The 21,049-nt window shown below is 37.5% G+C and overlaps 1 protein-coding gene and 1 long non-coding RNA gene across 4 annotated transcripts in view; both read left to right on the plus strand.

The window, feature by feature from the left end:
* LOC123881092 (serine/threonine-protein kinase NLK) overlaps window positions 1-9,964 on the plus strand; it is a 156,101-nt gene extending 146,137 nt beyond the window's left edge. Inside the window, exons 8-11 of one of the 3 annotated variants that reach the window (XM_045929662.1) lie at window positions 1,037-1,256; window positions 2,299-2,392; window positions 6,341-6,447; window positions 9,840-9,964. In XM_045929662.1, coding sequence (XP_045785618.1) covers window positions 1,037-1,256; window positions 2,299-2,392; window positions 6,341-6,437 — 411 coding nt within the window. In that variant the 3' untranslated portion in view covers window positions 6,438-6,447; window positions 9,840-9,964. Of the gene's footprint in view, window positions 1-1,036; window positions 1,257-2,298; window positions 2,447-6,340; window positions 6,448-9,839 lie in introns of all 3 variants that reach the window. The other 2 variants (XR_006799411.1, XM_045929663.1) reach the window with 2 other exon arrangements.
* Window positions 9,965-12,887: 2,923 nt separating this feature from the next.
* Window positions 12,888-16,885, plus strand: LOC123881097. The gene is made up of 3 exons (XR_006799413.1): window positions 12,888-13,017; window positions 15,317-15,328; window positions 16,876-16,885. It is a non-coding gene; the product is annotated as an uncharacterized LOC123881097 (long non-coding RNA).
* The last annotated feature ends 4,164 nt before the right edge of the window (window positions 16,886-21,049 follow it).

Genomic DNA, 21,049 nt, shown 5'->3' on the forward strand with positions numbered 1-21,049 from the left:
TAAAGTATTCACGCTTGCAGCTCACTCAGCCATTCGAACTCATTCCTAAGTAGCCTCTCCAGGACGCATTAGACTTCAGAGCGGAATGTACGCATGAAATGCGAATTCCTCCTTATTATGTGTGTAGGACACAAACTTACTCGTAATAGCTCAGTTGCCTCATTATCGTAACTATTCCAGAAACTTCTATTCCTGATACTTAGTTTAGATCGCGCTCTACAATTTTGCTAAGCAACATTCAACCCTCTGAGAAGAAAGTAGGCGGAACCTGATTGAATAAGAAGGTATTTAAATCGAAAAACGTATTTAATAATAACCTAGTCCTAGAGAATATCAATCGCAAAGGTAGGTCAGGGATTTGTTTAATAGAAAAGTCTGTCAGTTCCATGGTTTTTCCGAGAAGCTTTACTGCGTTATTTATTTGCGTTCATTATTATAAGGACACGTGCCCGCGTAACGCGTGTACACCTTTCCGGCACGTTTTATATTGTAGCTGTGGCCGGTGCGGAAGTCTTCTGGCTTCAAAAAGCTGGTCAAGTACGAGTCGGACTCGCACACGAAGGGTTCCGTACCATCATACAAGATGTAATACTGTGACCTTTTTAATTATTTATTTTTTAATTTGAATGGCGGTCTTTTTGAAATTTTCATTATTTGTTGTTATAGCGGCAATATAAATATGTATACACTCTGTGAAAATTTCAACTCTCAACCTATTAGGTACGGTTCATGAGATACAGCCTGCTGATAAACAAACGGATGGCGAACCTCATTAGTCTGGATCAAGGCCAAAGAAACCTGAGCCAGTGATAAGGGTGCCTGTCAATTGTACTGAAGGGGAGCAGGATTCATTAAATTTATGAGACAAGATGTGACATCAATAATCTGATTGGTCTGCTTAACACATCTTCGCTCCACTCTGCTTCAGAGGAGAGAGACTCTAATGTATACTTATTACTTACCAGTGTGGGATGTCAAGCACCTATTTAATTCAGACGATGCAGAGGGTGTTTCATAAGAATGTTTTCAATTTCAGATGCTAGTCTTCGACCCGGCAAAACGTATTTCAGTAGTGGACGCGCTCGCACACCCATATTTGGAAGAGGGACGATTGCGCTACCACTCCTGTATGTGCAAGTGTTGCTACAGCGCGCCGCCCGCCGCAAGACACTACTCGCCCGACTTGGAGCCTGTTGCACCGCACGCTTTTCACGACGGTTGGGAGAGGAAACTTACTTCTGTCCATCAGGTTAAAGGTATGGGGCATTCTTACTCCAATGTCCAAATATTTGTGCTAAAAATTCTCATCAAGAAATTCTTGTCCATGATGATGCCCTCGGGAAATTTAAGGCTGCTGTAGTTGTTTCCCATATCTCCCTGTCTTTGGCTACTACGTTGTCATGATTTCACAAATGTTCCACTCTTTTAAGGTCTGCTTCAATGGACCTCCTACAGGTGTTGGTTGGTCGACCAGGCCTCCTTTGACCGGCAGGCTACCATTGAAACGCCACTAGCGTTTCCCTCCTTTATTCGCAAAATATGCGAGACCTATGGCCATCGTCTTAGAATAAATTTCCATCCATATTAACATTTCAGAAAAGACCTTAGACAAACTTTTGTGCGTAAATCCTCGTTGGGTATTTTGGAAAACACCTGCAAGTAGCCTGCTCCAAGTTGTTGTTAAGAAGCTCTTTGTCGACTTTGTGCATGTGCAAATGTTACGCGATTGCAAGACATTACTCACTTGACGTAGAGCCAGTTGTGTCACACGCTTTTCACGACGGTTTGGAGAGGAGACTCACTTCCGTGCATCAGGTGACATTCTTGTGTAGGAAATTTTCATTCAAGGTTTACTCCAACATTTGTGTTGAAAATTGTCGTCAATTTGTGCAAATCATTCGCTGCAAATCTTATAGGAAAGAACCCTGGCGATTTTTTGCGTAAGAATCTTCGTCGAATATTCTTATCATTTTCATCTAAGTCACCTGCTTCAAGAAGATTTTTTGAAGCAGGCGACACAGAGCTTTGAATTTTTTGAAAATAACATTTGCAAATCTTTGAACTAGTAGCACCAAAGATATCAAGACGGTTGGGATAGCCTGTTCGTCAGGTTAAAGGCTTGGAATATTCCTAACTGGGAGTTTCCTCGAAACACTTCTTCTGTACAAATTGCTTCTGTTCCAGATCGTCTTTAAGACCATGCCAGGTCCTTGTGCTAAATTGTAATTGAATAATGCGTTCAAACTTTTATGTTACTCGTGTAATAACTCAAAATTGTTTGACGGTGTGTGCCCGCAGAAGAGATCCACAAGTTCATAGCGGAGCAGCTGCAGACGTCGCGCGTGCCGCTGTGCATCAACCCGCAGTCGGCCGCCTTCAAGAGCTTCGCAAGGTAAGGCGCCGCAACACCCACGCCCAACGCCACCCAGCAACCAACCGACACTAGGTGATTTCTTTGCGATATAACCTAATCTTGCGGTGCCTACACTCATGGCCAGACTTTACCCTTTAACTTTACTTGTGTGTACCGTCCTTTTGTCCGATATGCTGAAATGTATCTACCTGTCCATTGAAACGGAGCGAAGACCATAATCAGATTATTGATAGACTAGCTGATGCCCGCGGCTTGGACCACGTGGATTTAGGTTTTTAAATATTCTTTGAATTTCCGGGATAAAAAGTACCCTATGTCACTCTCCTCATGCAAAAAATCACGTCATCTGTTGCTCCGTAACGACGTTGTTGAAGGACAAACCGACAAACAAACACACTTTTGCATTTATAATATGGGTAGTGATTGAATACTCAGATTAATAACATTTTTTTACAACGATTATTGTCAACTTAATGGCGGTTAATAACTTTTTATTTAAAAATATCATAGAAAATATAACAGAAATGTTTGATGACAAAAATATTTTTGATTTGATTCAAGATCAAGTTTCCAGCATTAATATCGGACAAGAGACTACAATCACTGTACTAAATAAAGTTTTGACAACCGGCCAAAGTCAGTAGGCACCGTACGCTGAGCTACATATATAGCGACCACCCCGCACCCATATTCGGCCACGCTATTTTCTTTGACGTGTGGACAATGTAATATGTTTGATACAATTAAAAAATCATAATACAATATTTTGTATTTTTGTGGGTAGTTTTGCACTGTAGTGACATTTCGAATGAAAGAGGTTTCCACTTATGGACATATAGAAATAGATTGATAATAATTTATTTATCTACTGTGGTTTTCGTAGATTATAATAGAAACGTACTCGCAACTGTTGTCTGCACGTCTGATAGACGATAATAAAACGGACTTAAGCAAATGATCATCACAACTAAGTGTGGCACGGTGCGGTAGAACACATGCACGTCAGTGTCACAGCCAAGTTCTCTAAACACGAGTCTACGTCACAGAGCTTTGAATGTATGTCTGTATTCTCGATACATAATATTTACTTTTAATATGCCATCTTAGTCCAGACCCGAATCCCCACAACGTGTGTTAAGTCAGTTCAAATTCAAAAGTCACGACATTCTGTTACATTCTTAGCAAACTTAAAAGGTAAACAGGTCATTATTACTGCGAACTAATACTGAAACCGTGATACAAGTGTAAAACCAAACTTCAGAACGTCTATAGCGTGTCAGAGAAATTTTTTCGAGAAGTTTGGCTTGCCGTGAAAACTTCTTGAAGAAGACTTCTGCGATTTGTTTATATTTTAAGGTTGCTAAAGAAATATATAGATTTTAAATAAACTACATATAAAAACTACTATTCGATTGGACTCAACTCGCCTCCATTCGAGTAACATGCTAAGTGTGTTTCCGTCCTAAATTTACAAACATGCCACTGGGATTGTTTAAGAGTAAGCCCGTACTGCGAAATTTCACAGCGCGATTTTTATTGCAGAATTCTGTAACATTGCAAAATGATATGAAGCCGCTTGGACTCAATTTCCATATGTCACAGGAAACTGCGAGGAAGTCGCGCGGGGAAATTTCTCAATGCGGACTTACCCTAATAATGTCATTTGTGACGTCAAATATCGAGTATTTTATTTGAAAACTTACGTTCAAGGCTCTGTTTTTGTATGACATTGAATCGTTTCACATGACGACATTTTGTGACGTCAAATTTGACATCTCTGAAATGTAAATTTCGATGTCACATTGTAATTGAAGCTACGATTTCAATGTCAAAGCCCAATGAATAGGAACCCAGTTTAGTTTAAAGTAATAGCTGAACGGTGGTCGCAAAAGTGAGCCTATGTCGAGATCCCGTCCTTTGTCCACTCCCGAAAAGCCTACCGTAGTTATGTTTTGCAGTGTATATAAATAAATTATTAATAGCCTTCAGAGGTGGTGGGCATATTTGAGGAAGTACTTGACAAAAGCTGAGAGTTTGTATTATATGTTGCATCTCTTCCATGCCAGAGTATGAGCATCCACCTGTCACTCAGTCCGCTGTGGATTCTTGATTTGGTTAAGATGGTATGCGTGTTAAATGGGATTTAAAAAAGAGTAGTGGATAAAAGTTTAAACTTATCCTCACCTATTTATTACACATTTAGTACATTAAAGATTTTGTGTTTCAATTTTAAAAAATAGTCAGATTAAAATAAACACAGTCCACATACTTGACTTGACTTAGACTTAAGATTAAGTTAAAACGGCAGCCACATTATTATTAAATTTAAAAAAAATAATAGATTTCAGCTGCTTAGGTTTCTATACTCAGAGAGGTACTTGTGTATCTTTTAAGTTAACATAAACTGTGCGTAAATCTGTCATTTAGTACGAACGGAAAACTGATGGAAAAGTTTTCTGTCACTTTCTTGTCTATAATAAATGACCGATTTACGAATAGTTAACTTTAAATTGAAAGTTACACTTAAGAGTAGGGGTCCTATTTTACAAACTTTCTGCTTTTATCAAATATCTCCTCAAAAATTCCCACCAGTTCTGGGTCTGTAATTTTCTTACGTGCATTCGGGCTGGATTTTGCAAGCCCGACTTGTGCATGGGTTTAATTTTTTTTCTTTACACCTACTTATCTCTCTCTCCGCTTCCGAGCGACAGTTCTCCGCACCACCGTAGTTCATCAACCCTCTTGAAATGGTGGTTAACATATTTCTAGTAGATCGTGTGTAGTCAGGGGCTGTTCATTTATTATGTTTAAGACTTTGACTTATTGTTTTCAAGGCTCCATTTCTGTCAAGGATGTGCGAGGATGCGAAGTGAGGGGTGTGGGTAAACCAATTTCACTCTAGAGACTATATAAGATTAAGCTATGAAAAAAAAGATTCCGACTATTTGAGAACCTCCTCCTTCTTTTTTGAAGTCGGTTAAAAATGTAACTATGGTGGGTTTCACTTACATCCCTCGCTACGGAGCTCCGCACATCCCTAGTGAAGAAGATCCGCTATGTCTCTGTCTCTTAAGCGAAGTATCTTAATAATTTTTTCATACATATTCTTGTCAAATTCGTCAGCTCTACCGAAAGTTTTAAAGGTTATAATACATATAATTCGGTATCCCCTTTTTTATGAAATTTTGTCGGAGCTGATCTATACGTTCATACCAACCATAGCTTATTTAATTAACTTTAGATTATTGGGATACCCTAATATTTTTAACTTTGACGTAACTAATCGCGTTGCCAAATTTCAATGGTTGCTTTAATTTAGTGTTATTTGTCAAAATCAAGATACACACCAGTGTGTCTAGCCAAGTATCTAGTTTTTTTTTGTCAACACGGTTATTTCTGTCAGAGTTAAAAAATAATCTTCCTGATGATGGGCTTATTGTAGAATATCATTGGCCCCCTTTCTCTTCCTCCTATCTATCTAACCCGCCCCAGCTTCACTCGGGTGGAATTTCTGGAAATTCTTTCTTAGTGAATCTACGTTGTAGAAAGAGCTTACATGTGAAACCCTTAAGTTTTTAGATTCAGCAGTTTAAACTGTATTATTAAGCCTAATATGTCAGCCAGTCTATCAATCCATCTCTCTTTTTATATTAAATAAACAAGCTGACTTATCAACGTACGAATTAGACATAAAAACTTGAAATTTTGCTAATAAGTTTTCTTTTTAATGTAGATCTCACTAAAAAAGGGTTTCGAGCAATACTACTACTATTACGATCTTTTAAAAAAAATGATCCTCGCGGAAAAAGACGGGGAGGGTCAATATAAAGAAGAAAATCGTCGGCATTTGTCTTCTGATTCCTTCTTCATATAGTAAATAATTAAGTCGCCAGCCCAACCCCTGTATATCATAATAAATGAACAGCCCCGAGTAACTTTTTGCCTTTTTCTGTGTGTTTGCGGCAGCCGTAGAACCAGTCCGAAAGCAAAAGTTTGTTCCCCTTTCAAGACAGCGGCAAAATATCTGCTGCTCTCGCCCGTGATATTTCTGTGCGCCGCCTAGCGCCCCGCCCGTAAGCGCTCCGCACGTGTTTTGTGTTGTCCCTAGGGCATTACGAGTATGCATACACGGACGCCGTTCGACAAGGCACTCGTTCCCATCCACCGGCGTTTATACGAACAATTCTACTCCCGTAAAGATGATTTTGCATCGGCTCTGTATTTATGTGTAGCTTAAACTTTTTTTTCTCTCTTATGGCTTTACAAAGATTAGCCAATGTCAAGTTTGTAGTTATTTACAAGTTAGGGAAACTACATAAGTATGGACTTCGTCTGTGCCGGCGCTCGCCGAGATACGCGCGGCGCCCTTTTAGAGCGCTTCTGAGTCAGTTTCACCACCAAAATACCAGTGATACACAAAAACCGGCCATTTTTAACAAAAAAAAACACTTCAAAAAGGCACCGCACGCGCGCCAGCTAACGCCACCAACAGACAAAGTCAGCTTTAACTTAGTGTTATTTATCAAAATCAAGACACACGCCAGTGTGTGCAGTCAAGTTCTATCGATTATAGTTTTCTAAGACAAGCATAGATATGTTTTTGTCAATACGATTTTTCTTTTGGAGTTAAAAAAAAAATGTGTAGCACCAATTTATTCAACGTAAAACGAAAGACAACGAAAAAGCAATCAGAATAACGACCTATCAGTCTCTGATTGCAATGTCGGAGGAAAGAGAGCAGTAACAAGTATCGTCTGATATTAAACTTAGTAAACTTAATAATCACATTAGTTAGTAGATCAATTATTATTATTCACTCTCAAGGCGAATTCGATTTCAATGCGGAGTTATACAAACAGATACCACTCGTACATCCGGAGCTGATTTAATAATATGAATTGGTTTAATTTTTTAAGAGGCTCATGAAATCCTGCAAATGTATTCATACGCTCAAGAATCGTGAAAAATAACGAATACGTACAAAAAAATACGAATACTCATGTCTTCTTAATGTCGAACGGCATTCGTTGTCCGACCGGGCTATGGTCCTGAGCCGAGTTTCCTTGCCCCTTATTTTCTCATTAGAATTTTGATTTTAAAAATACGTGTAGCAAAATGGATAAGATAGCGGATAAGCGCGTATATTATGTGAGTGAAATTGTTCCTTTAAACGCCCATTTTACCGTGGCATAGTAATAAAAGTTTTATTTATTTATTAAGAAACAAAATTCATTCAATAAGGTTCCGTTTGCAACGGAAGGTAAAAGAGAGAGTCCTTTATTAGTACTCGTACTAAGAATATATTAATTATATTGAAAGTGTGTTGCCTTCCCGAACGAGTGCCGTCCGTAATTTCAAAAGGGTTGATCGTTGGAGTACGCTCCATTCACGCACCGGGTCGGTTGCAATGCATGCAATGTTTCAACTTTACGACTTTTCTCTCGACTTAATATAGTTAGCGTTCTGTATATCTTTACGTATTCCAGTCAAATATCTTGCTTTTAGATTAATTTTACTTTTTTATAAACCTATACATTATGGCTAATTCTGTTGTACTCGATCTCTAAGCTGAACTAAAATTACAGGTCTAAATATGTTGCTATCTCTTTCATTGTGCTCCCTGCGGAAAAGGATAGCAATATTTCTAGACCTGTCAGTTTAGTTTAGGAATTGTGTACAACGGAATTCTCCACAGTAAGAATAAAGTTTTTTTTTTTAAATCTAAACTATATTTAAAATAAAACAAATTGTTTTTGTTGTTACATTGCAAAATATTAAATTTTACTTAAAATCAGATATAACAATCGCTAACGCTAACTTAATTAAAAAGAAACATAAGTAAAACTATAAAATCGGGTTATGAATTAAATCCAAATAAAAAGATTCTGCATTAAAATTAAATAGTTGGAATGCGTAACTATTTATCTTAAATGGGTCAAAAGTTATTGTGATGTCTGGAATGATTTTTCTTATTGAAGCTGTCTTCGGTGAATAAAATATCCTTCATTTATCTTTTTTTATAATTTTGCAATTTGAGTTTTATTAGCTTACGAATTAATAAATGATAAAAAAAAACATTTTGTTTTGGCTAAGCCATTTTGGCTAACTCTGTTGTACACAATATCTGAATTAAATTAATGGTTCTAAATGTATTGCTATCACTTTCATAATGCACCCTCCGGAAAAGGATAGCATTAGATTTAGACTTATCAATTTAATCCAGTTTGGAAATTGTGCACAACAGAATTAGTTTGGAATCTATAAAGCATACTTTGATTTTGCTCAGACTTAAGTTATAATTTGCTATTACATTATTCTTATGGATGTATCTTTCGAAGACAGTTTCAGCATATTTTTTTTTCATGGTATCCATGTAGTAGTGCATGCGTAGTCATTGAGAACAGATGCTCAAGTGTAAGTTTGTGAGTAATCGAAACTCATTCATTATAGTTTGCGTTTACGTTCAATTGAATCAAAATTTGTGAAATTGGGGCCTGAAAATATTTTTTGACATTTAGACCTCATTTACACGAGAGTATTTAAACGTCCGTTAAAAAAGCGTCCAAATAGAACAAATGTATTCCCAACTATCTGTTCACACGTAAAAAAAGCGTTGACGTATGAACATATACTTGGGATTACATTTGTTCTATTTGGACGCTTTTTTAACGGATGTTAAAAAATCTCTCGTGTAAATGAGACCTTAGTTGTTGCAACAATCGCGAGCTGATATCTCTGTAAAAAATTGGCATGTTGGCAGCGGCGATTGCAGATAACCTGCAGATTTCCCTATAAAAATTGAACTAAAAGCTGTGATGAACATGTTTGGTTGACACAAAAGTTACACTTGAGGCACAGTGCCAGAAACTCGGTTGTGGTGATATTGTATTGTTTACATTTTTATCAAGTATATAGTTGAAACGGTAGTTTGAATTGTGATGCAGTTTTGCTGTTCAAGTCTTTTATTATCTTAGACGAAAGTTTTGAATTTAATACTTTTATATTTTTTACAAGTCATGCATGGTCAAATATCAGTTGCGTGTTGGATTTCGGGTAACGAACTGACGACGAATCTCTCTTTAATCGTAACAATAATTTTTTTTTTGATATGTGAACTTTGCTACGAAAGTAAATGTATCTTCTTAATATACAAACCGCGGTTCAATTTGGTATTAGTTACTTGTCAGTTTTTTTTTTGTCATTTTAGTATTAAAATATCAAAGAAGCAAGGCAGATTAAAGCATAGGATTCCTGGGAATTTCTTAAGAAATATCTTATATCCCTTTTTTACGCAAATGTTCACTTTCATTTAATTACCCAAGTTTTATGGAGCCTTTTCGTGGAAAAAGGAGTTATGATTGAAATGGAATGACACAGATTCGTTGCTTAGTTACAAATCCAGCACGTAACTTTCGTGGGTGTGGGATTCGCACGCAGTACAGTTCTAACAGCGCGTGTATTGCAGTTCTACCGTCGCGCACCCCTCCGAACTGCCGCCCTCGCCGCACCAGTGGGAATGACGCGAGACCAAGCGCGGCTTCGACAAGCGGCGCGCCGTCTACGCCGATACGCGATAACCGACCTTAGCAACAACGCAATTAGAACTAATTTCCTGCGCATTATTTGATGCCGTCAACCATAATTTGCTTACGAAAGAACGAGAGGGGAATACCAACACTAGTGGAGGGAACACCAGTGGAAGTTACTCATCCGTTTATGCCGATACGCGATAAGCGAACTTACCAGCAAGGCGATTAGACCTCATTTCCTTCGCATTATGTCTAACCCCATCAACTCTAATTTGTATATGAAAGAACGAGATGAAAATATCAACACTGTAGCAGAGGGAGCACGTGTGCGTACCGTCTTCGCCGATATGCAATAATCGACCTTACCAGCAACGCGATTAGACTTCATTTCCTTCGCATTAATTGTAACGCCGTCAACCATATTACTTACGAAAATTGCTTACGAAAGAACGAGAGGAAAATATAAATACTGCAACAGAGTGATCACCAGTGGAAGTGAGTGACGCTTCATTTACTCTGGATACGCGATAACCGACTTTATTATAAGTACGCTGAGACTTCATTTCCTCTGTATTAACTAGTCTATGAAACTAAGATAAAATATAATATTTTCTCCTTTTGCAAGGGGCACTGAAGCAACAGTGGGAAAGACCTAATAGGGATTTCTGCATTATTTCGTTGGAGAAAGAAAGGTATGAAGGTAGCTGACACAAACACCCTCGACGCTATTTTCTTTACTAAAGAATAGAATGGCAATATTCTTCTCAGTTGCAACGCTGCGTTGCAGTTTCTATTGGTTTCTGCTTTGACATGGTAAATGTAAATGAATTAATTAATTATAGAAACCAAAAGTGAATGAACTAAAATATTATTTGTTACTAGGGGATGCCCGCGGCTTCGCCCGCGTGGATTTCGATTTTTTTAGATCCCATGGGAACTCTTTGATTTTCCGGGATAAAAAGTAGCCTATGTCCTTCCCCGGAATGTATTCCAAGTCTGTACCAAATTTCATTAAAATCGGTTCAGCGGTTGGGCCGTGAAAACGTAGCAGACAGACAGACAGACAGACAGACAGACAGACACACTTTCGCATTTATAATATTAGTATGGATACATAATATTGCTCATATTATATTATATTATTTTACTGCCAGTATATTATAGCAGCAAAAAAAAAAGAGGGTAAGATCTTGCTCCAATGAATGATAATGTATGAAAGATTAATATGATTTATGGAATTCTGTAACTGCCTGTCTACATGTGCATTTAAGCTTTATTTTGGGCAATTACCAAAGCAGAAAGTCAGAGACATGTCTCTTATTTAGAAAGTTAAGTTTGGTATGGCAAAACTTAAGGTCCAAACACATTAGCGATGCTCTGCGCGGCGCAGCAGCGCCTAGCTGCATACAAACTCGTTTGAACTATATTTGCCGCGCCGCGTCGCTTAATTGCGCTTTACTCCATACTAGGTCAAATAAACTACATACACTTGCTGCGCCGCGTCGCGCAGTGCTGCTCAAATGCGTTGACACCTTTAATCTTTTATTAGGAAAAGTAACTTTCTACAGTATCCGACAATTAAAATTATAATTCATAATAGTCGACATGTGCAAAGGCTACATGAGACTAGGATCTTTAAAAGTGGCTACCAAATATTAATCCTGTTTCGAACGTTGTTCTAGATTAGTTTAACTAGGTTACGGTACTTAGTGATTTTGTATATAAAGGTAGAAGGAGAAGCTGTAGCAAATGATGTGAAAAAACAGTGGCGGGCCATAACCACTGCGTTTTATAGGACAATTTAAAATATACTTAACTAGTTAGATGATTCCCGCGAAACCATCCGCGTGTGTATTAGAAACTATGGAATTGAAAATTGCAAGTTGCAACTATGGAAAGGGGATAGTTGAACAAACAGAAAAGATAGCTATAAATTTATAAGAATGCGGCACACAGTCTCAACCGCGAAGCGTTTGCGAGCTGAGTCCTTATGAAAAAGGACCTTTTCGAAACTAGTCGGGCTTACGTCGACTAAACATGTGAGTAAAGCCGGTCTCTCATATATTCATAAGGAAAATCTTTCACGATAGTTTAAACACTATATAGCTGAGTTCACCATTAAAGCAAGTGATATTTAGATTTTTGATACGCACATAACTTAGAATCGAAAAGTTAGAAGTTTGTGCGTGGAATCGAACCCTGAAGCCCAGGAATAAGACTATGCTATCAATGCAGTTGCAACATATTCATTAATCTGAATATGCCACTGTATATTTTGAAGGAGTAGTGATTGCAGTGTTCTACTTTGCCGAAACAAGTAACATAATTTATAGACGATATACTATATGATGTTCGTGACTTCGTCCGCGTGGGAACTATTTGATTTTCCTAATCCAAAATTAAGCTATTTCCTTCCCAGGAATGCAAGCTATCTCTGTACCAAATTTCGTCAAAATCGGTTTAACGGAGAGACCTCAAAAGCTAACTGCATTTGTAATATTAGTATAGATTATGACGAAAGTTTTCAAGGATCTTAATCCTGATTGGATAAAAATAAAAACATTTATGCCTGACAAAGATTTTGGGGAGGTCTTAAAACAGAAAATTTCCTGTTTTAGAACAGGTATGCCTGTTTATAGTTGCATTATAAAACGCAGTGGAAACCATACAACGAAAAGAATCGCGGATCTAACGAATAGGTGAAAGTAATAGTTTGATAGTAGACAATTAAAAAAAATATTTTGACGTTATAATTTGAAAGAATGTTTACTCATTTGTGCGTGGAACAAATGCGTCCCCTAGGCAGGTTACACATTTACTACTACTTTTATAAGTTACGTCAATATACCTGCGTAGAAATCTTATTTTAGAATGACGCGAAAATATCTCAGCTAATCATAGCGCGCGTTCATCTGTTATTCGTTGTTGCATGCGCGCCATATTTTGTACGCGCGAATTATAAGCGAGATAGCTCGAGTCTCTGTTGTTCTTGTGTTTAAAATCTTAACGTCATGCAATAAGGTTTGTTTTTCATTGGTGTATATTTGGTTTTAGTCAGCGTTAGGTTGCGCTTTTCTGCGCAAACGAATTTTGCCGATGCGACTTATAAAATTGGTAGAACTTTGTGGATAAATTAGCAGCTGGCACACACATTTATTTCCAAGCCTTTGCCTAGCGGGAATCTAAAAGTAGAAAGATGCAGTGATTTCGATAACTTTTTGCTTTTAACTCTGAGCCAGCTAGTCGAAAAGTGAAGTAGCATACATGAAAACTGCTTGCGCACCAGCTTTTTTGCCCGACTGCGGCAAAGCCAAAACGAAGCGTAATTTTAGCAGTCTATGTATGTATGTATGTCTGTATCCAGATTCTGTGTGTTCCACCGTAGCGCCTGAACTACCGTTTTTTTGATGAATTTGATGGTGATTTTGATGAATGAGGTGTCAATCGATTCGTCGTAAAGGTCCGGGTGACATAAGCTACATTTGATACGAAAAAAATTGACCAAACGGATATTACGTGAAATAAAGTGGGGGTCTCCATAAATTTTTTTTTGCTATTGTATCGAGTGGGGTGTCAAATGAAAGAGGAGAAAATTCTGGCCCAACAGTTTAACTGATTTGGTACAGGATTAGCTTATATCCCGGGGACGGATATAGGCTACTTTTTATCCCGAAAAACCAAAGAGTTCCCACGGGATTTCTAGAAACCCATCCGCTTAACCGATTCGTATGAAAGATACCGAGGTAGCTTGCGTTCCTGTAATTGACATAGGCAACTTTTTATCCCGGAAAATCAAACAGTTCCCACGGGATCTTTAAAAACCTAAATCCACGCGGACGAAGTCGCGGGATCCTCTAGTCTACTATAATTTAAAAAAATATCCTAAGGCCGCGATTATACCTGTAATTTTTTTTAAATCAAATCATTTATTTCCTAAAACATTGCCAAAACACTGTCAAAACGAGACAGCGTTATACCGCTGGCATAAATCTGTCTCGTTTTAACTAAGACTTAAGTCTAAGCAAAGTCAAAGTCAGTTTGGCTAGTCACATTACAGGGCTGTACTCGCGTACATTGATCGGTTGACGCATCGCACAGATGTGTGGAAATGTCTTGTGAATGTAATATCGCTTCTTAGGAATAGTTACATTCATTTATATTTGCGATTCTATATAATATACGCGTGTGTGAGTAGGTTTCTGTGTGTGCCTGATTGTATGGACATTGCAAGCAATAACTGTTGCAATATAGGTAATTAATTATATATGTATTATTATTCGTAATCGTACTAATTTTGCTCCGAATTGATTCATTGAAGATTAATTAATTAACGTTTGTTGTCACGTATCGAGAAATTATTATTAATGACTTTTAGGTACCTATGTAACAGGATGTTTCAATTCATTCATGGATCATTTTTCATTGGTATTTGTGACAAGAGAACTGCATATTAATGAATTGCTGTCATTTGTGATCATCATCAATAAGGCCCAGTAACCACCAGTAGTGTGGAGATGATCGAAGTTGTGTTTAACAGACCAATCAGATTATAGATAAAGGAGGTTTTTTTTATTCACTATAGGTAAGCGCTTGACCACAATCACACCTGATGGAAAGTGATGATGTGGTCTAAGATGGGACGCGTTTACCTATATAAAGATCATCCCGTCATCTGTCAATAATATAATCTGATTGATGTGTTAAATACATCTACGCCCCTCTTCACTTTGGTCGAGACAGGGCCTTATAGTGATCCATAACTGTCTTCGTCAAGAAATTGAATGTAATAAAAATGACATGGATCTAACTCGGATTTAGTTAAATATTAGAATTAATTCAATTGTAATAATTTTTGTGTTCCGTAATAAGGCCGCGTACAGACGTCGGTATCGTACTTAATACGTAGACGACAGTTGCGTTCCGCCAACTTGAGAATCTCGACGCTCCGACGTCTGCACTCGGCTTTATCCTGTATATATCTAAGCTTACTCTAAACACCATTGTATGTAACATCGACTGAACATTTTTACGTAGTTAGGATAGATTAGAATTTATTACTAATATTATACCCATTACACAAGGAAATAGTGAGCAAAAATGTACTGTACGCGTCGTAGTGTATATTATGTATAGTGAGGTAAAATTTAACTGATACATATTAAATTCAAGCATTTATAGTGTATACTAGATGATATACATATATACCGGTGTGTTAGCATAGAATAGAAAGGGAACAGAAGGTCCGCTTAATGCAAGGCGCGATTATAGCTGCGCTCACATGTAGACCCGTACATACACGCGTGCGATGCCAAAGTCAACTAAAGGCCGCTAGCATCCTGTGACGGGCGAAGCAAGTAGAGCTACTGTCATGTGAGTACACAGTGGCAGTAGCTGTCTACTGTCATGCCCGCAGCTCGTACTGTATGTCAGCCACGCGTCTATGTGTGAGTGCGCCGACTATCGCGCGTTGCATTGAGCGGACCTTCTGTGTCTCTTTATTCTGTGGTGTTAGTGTGCGTGCGTGCGTGTGTTACGAGAGAATCGAAAAATTATACATAAAGTTCGAGATGTAATCTTTTGTTTAAGAAATTGATGTTTCCATTCCTTTACGTAGGAATATGTACCACGCTGCTAACATGTAATAGTATAGGTGAAACTTTGTGTGCGTGTCAAGAGACGTAGCCTTAAAACTAGTTCAAAGCTATATAAAATAATAAAAAAATAAAAATTGTAAATAAATAATGGCGTAGATTTAGTTAGACTCTAGTATTATTTGGTATATTTAAGCCGTTGTAAAATCCGCACGATTAGAATGGCGAGTTCGATGTACCGTGACAAGGGAAAATGAACTTTATGCAGTTTGAATACGGATAACTTCGAACTGACCGTGTAATGGTACATTCGAAAACGTTCGATGGTACAAAAGGAAGCGAGTCTATGAACTTTTCCTACAGAATATGCATTGAAATTATACAGTAGTGCTTTTTGGAAAGTAATCATGTAATAATACTAGTTAAAACTAGAGATTTCTTTTGAAGGCAGCTATCCAATTTAACCTGAAGATTCAGTTTTAAAACTTTTAGAAATGGCTGGTAGAGCATTGTAGTGTACTGTACCCAAGCGTTTCTACCAAAAAAAACTCAATATTTCACCTTTTGAAGTAAAGCTGGATTTACACAGGTCTATTTTCGCCGCACAGTAAAGGCCAAAGCTGGTTTTACTTTGGCAGCAGTATAATTGAAATATAATCAATTTTTGTTGGACGATAAGAATCGTATGAGTCTAGCTTAAGCTTCCTGATTTTTTTTCCAATTATTTTGAATCTAAATCAATGCACGTTTTGTATGAAATGCGCGTGGACTCGTATAGGACCCACCTTGCCTTATAACTCAGAAAACTGTCACTGTGATCCGTTAGACGTTAATATTCGACTCAATCACACCCCCTTCTCCTACTCGTGACAATGTGTGTAACTCCTTACATCATTAGAAATCTTTCAACGTTGTCGAAATGCGAAAACTTGTACTGAAAAAGTACTAAACGAACTCTTGGTTTTAGAACTAACTTTTAATTATTATTATACAAAGCTTTGCAGTCTAGACGATTTATAATATACGTGGGAAAATAAAGAAATAAAAAAGGACAATGTCCATTGTACATAATTGCGTAGGTGTCGATCGTTGGCTTTACCGTCGCATATACTGCTCCGCGACTACACGCTTCTTACTTTATGTAATTGTACGTATTGCGTTTCCAGACTTTCAGAGATCTCGTATATTTTAAGTTTTACTTACACGATTATTCATTTAGCACACAAGTGATCTTTAGTTTGTAAGGCGTCATTTCTACGGGCCATTTCCGATATGCAGAAAACGCGCGGATGTAAACCGCGTGAATTCAACTACAGTAATATTATTCGAACAGGCTACATTGTTCGGACAGGCGTGGTAATCGTGCGAATATGCAGGGGAGACGATGTGATCATGGTTATATACCTAAAGCCTCATTTCACGCCCTAAACCTGCGCGGTAAAGCAACTGCATCCTCAATGCATTTTGCGAGCAGGTAATAAGTGCGTATTTTTTTCTCAGCGGTTGAGGACTGTCCGCGCGGTTTTCGCCGTGTCTGAACTAGCCCTTATCTTATTGAATTTGATTTCCTTTTAAATTTAAGGTCAGTATAGGGATTGTAGGTGTAAAAGCACGCTCGAATATTACGGAGGCACCTAGGGTTAAAGTCTGGAACAACTTTCAGATTATCGTAAACGATATATTTATTATTAGGAAAGACTGTCCCGTTTCATCAATAACATAATCAGCTTTCGGAAAGATTAGCTGTTTTTGAATAATGTGATAATCGTGAGAATAAAACGGCTGAACTTATGTTTTCGTCTGTGTAAGTCCGACTAGTTTTGCCAATTATCTCATGTATAAGGACTCCGAACGGGTTACAAACTTGTCGGGCTTACACCAATTAAAACGTAAGTAGGTATTCAGCGGTTATCTTATTACAAATTATGAAAACCACTCGACTAAGAATTTATCGTATCCGATTATCTGAAAATTGCGCGTGCCCTTTAGGTTTTAATTTATTCTGTAAATATTAGAAAAAAAATGTGATAAGACTTTACAATTTTTCATTTAAACACTGTCCCATTATTTGTGTTCTTTATTTACTTAGAAACAAAATGTAAAAAAAAATGAAATAGGGAAACTAAGACACGTATTCTTGTAAGACTTAAGACAATTTAGTTTTACTCTTATGTACCAGTCGTATTGTAAATAGTAGGTATTTTGTGCACTGATAGTCGTGTTTAAGTTACTATTAACTTAGGTATTAAAATCCAATGGCTGTATTGATTCTCATAACGCCCAAAACATGTTCACTATAAGACTAATAAGTAGGGACGTATGCTATGCGATAATTCCTTTATCGACATTTAGAGACTTTGCACGCGACGATATTTTCACGCGCAGTTACAGCATTGCATTAGTGATGAAAGAGATCAAGTCTTTTAAAGCCGATTAAATAGACCAGACTCATTTTTGACGCCTCCGGACAAGACTTAGGGTGAAATCTATAGAGTGCACTCGGACTTTGATTGGACTTAAGACAGAGTTAAAACGAGACAGGGGCATATCTCTCATATAAATCTGTCTCGTTTTAACTCAATCTTAAGCCTGAGCAAAGTCTAAGTGCACTCTATAGATCTCACTCTTAGTCTTTTAACTCTTAAACCTTGAGAGATAATTACAAGTCCAAATCTGAAGGATAATTCGAGTGGAAAGTCCTTTAATCTTAGGTATATCAAAAAGATTTAGCCTTTTAACCCTTAATAAACCTTAAGTCAGAAGACTAAAACTGAATATTAATTTAAACCGGAATTCTTTTGATTTTAGATCTCAAAAACTAAGTCATTTAGTCTAAACTTATAATGACCGAGTTTTAATAAAACTCAAACTTATAATATATATTTTAGAGTAGAGTCCTGAAAAATGGAGGGTAGTCTTTATAGAAACTAAAGGACTAGTATCTTTTATCACTATTTTGCATTCGTTCAAGTCAAGTAGCTTTAGGGTGAGATTTATAGAGCTCTCTTTGACTTTGCTCAGACTTAAGACCGAGTTAAAACGAGACAGATTTATGTGAGAGAAATACATCTGTCTCGTTTTAACTCTGTCTTAAGTCTAAGCAAAGTCAGAGTGCTCTCTATAGATCTCAGCCTAAGACTTACTGGTCAAGAAGTGCGTGTGAAAATGTCGTCGAGGCGAGGGCTCTTAATATGTATAGTTTTAGTTGTTTTGTCACGATGTACTTTTGGATTTTGGGTTTTCGTAAACTGTGACCGCAAACAGAAACGGGCGATTGTAAATATATTTGATATATGCGTTTCTGTTTGTACGCAGTTAGTTGCATTTTACCATTGCGAACTGCCAAAACTAATGTAATAATTTTCTAGCGTCATCGCGGCCACACGGATAATATGCAATCTGTCAGTAGAAAGTTCTTACTACTCGACCAAAATATTGGAATCTAGTAATGGTAGAAACATTCTATCTAGGTACTTGAAATCAACATTATTATTTACAAATTTTGTTTATTCGACTGCCCAAAAATCTCTTAGATATTGAAAAATCCTTTGTCGTAGCGATTTCGACGACCTCCCTGGCGCAGTGGTTAACCGCTGTGGTCTTATTAGTGGGAGGTTCTGGGTTCGATTCCCGAAAGGGGTTTGGAATTTTATAATCTCTGGTCTGGGTTCGTGGGAGGCTTCGGCCGTGGCTAGTTACCACACAACCGCCAAAGCCGTGCCGCCAAGCGATTTAGCGTTCCGGCACGATGCCGAAAGGGTTGTGAGTTTAACAAAAACTGCAATACCCCTTCCAGGTTAGCCCGCTTCCATCTTAGACTGCATCATCACTTACCATCAGGTGAGATTGTAGTCAAGTGCTAACTTGTATCGGAATAAAAAAAAAAGGTTTATTGTGAAAATGATGGTACTACTTTGACCTCTAAGTTTAGAAATGTGTGTAAAATCGAATAGGCATCTTTATGCATTTGTAAAATCTACAGCAAAATAGGACTATTTTCTCTAAATCCTATTCTTTAGGTCGAGTAGTAAGTGTTTTAGCATTTTCGATGGTATTGTAAATGTAAAAGTTTGACATGATGTAATTGTATAGTAATCTAGAATAGCTGTTTGTATAATATTTGTCTAGATTACTCTTGTTTATCGTTATTCTGGATTTCGATGTTTGCAACGCCGCAGTTTGTCGCGGGACCTTATTTTTTGTTTTTGTTTCATCTTAGAATGGCCGTCCATATTGTTAAAAAATTTATAGCTCATCACTAAAATGAAGATGACTAAGTATTTGTTGACAGTCAAATATGAATTTTTAGAATATGATTTAAAGTCTATATTTTAACGACAAGGGTTTTCCTGTCTTTTCAATGGATTGGCACACGCAACCTGAATGAAACTGAAAGGGGTTTATTTGTAGCGTGCAGCTCCATACAAACGTAAATTGGTTTCTCATTTGAATGTTTACCAAAAAACTCAATTATGTTTTGTAGACACGTTCTAGAAACAAATATTTGTCTGTGGTTTGAAAAATAGTTTCAAAGTTACACGGGCTCAAAGATATGTATTTATTAATTTTTTTTAAACCATACTACGTTTATAAGGGGAGCACCTAGGGAAACTTTTCTCAACATAGCGTCGTTTCGAGTGGCGTATTAAATGTGTTTAATATCAATAAGTTAACGCATATACGTTATAAAGATTCTCGAAGTATGAGTATTTAAGTTGTTTTTTTTTTTTTGTGTTTTGAATTGTGCCGTTACAGGCTGTGGCGTTGGCGCGCGTTGAGACAGTTTGTAGTTATCTGTGTAGTCGATAGTGTAGCGGCCCCGGCGTAGAGCTGTACCATCCGGGCTCCACACTTTAACAATAAAACTACTGCATAACTATAACGACTGAAGTTTTATTTCATTACCTCATCGAGCTGCAGACATAGGTTGAAATCTATAAAACGCACTTTGACTTTGCTCAGACGTTAAAACGAGACAGCGTTATACCGCTTGCATAAATCTGTCTCGTTTTAACTGAAACTTAAGTCTAAGTAAAGTCAAAGTGCGCTCTATAGATTTCAACCATAGACTACTGTGTTGTGGCGTGTAGCGACTAGGCTGCGACGTAATCTCCGTGACGATTGACCAATGGGAGCGCTTCTCGACTAGTGTGCACCTAAACCAAATATGAGGATCCGATTAGAAATTTCCTTGAAGTGTAGTATATAGTAACCACTATCATAAAATATACAAAATCTAAATAAATGTAGATAATATGTTCCTTCAAGCGCGCTCCAACTCAGGCTGCATCATCGCTTGCCAGCAGTTCTGATTGCAGTGAAGCGCTAGTCTATAAATTAAAAAAAACGGCTTATTCCAATATAACCTCATTTTCTTGCTCGCAAGTCCCAATGGAAGCCATGTGCCCATATCGCTGAAATATAGGTAGTTAATATCTAGGTACCTAAGTATAAGCAGTAACCGCATAGTAGATATGCCTGAAATAAGCGCTGTTAGAATGAGCAAACATTCTTATCAGTTCGAATTCTTTTTCCTTTAAGTTTGGTTATACAGG

Source organism: Maniola jurtina, chromosome 3, assembly GCF_905333055.1.
Source record: "Maniola jurtina chromosome 3, ilManJurt1.1, whole genome shotgun sequence".
NCBI lineage: Eukaryota > Metazoa > Arthropoda > Insecta > Lepidoptera > Nymphalidae > Maniola > Maniola jurtina.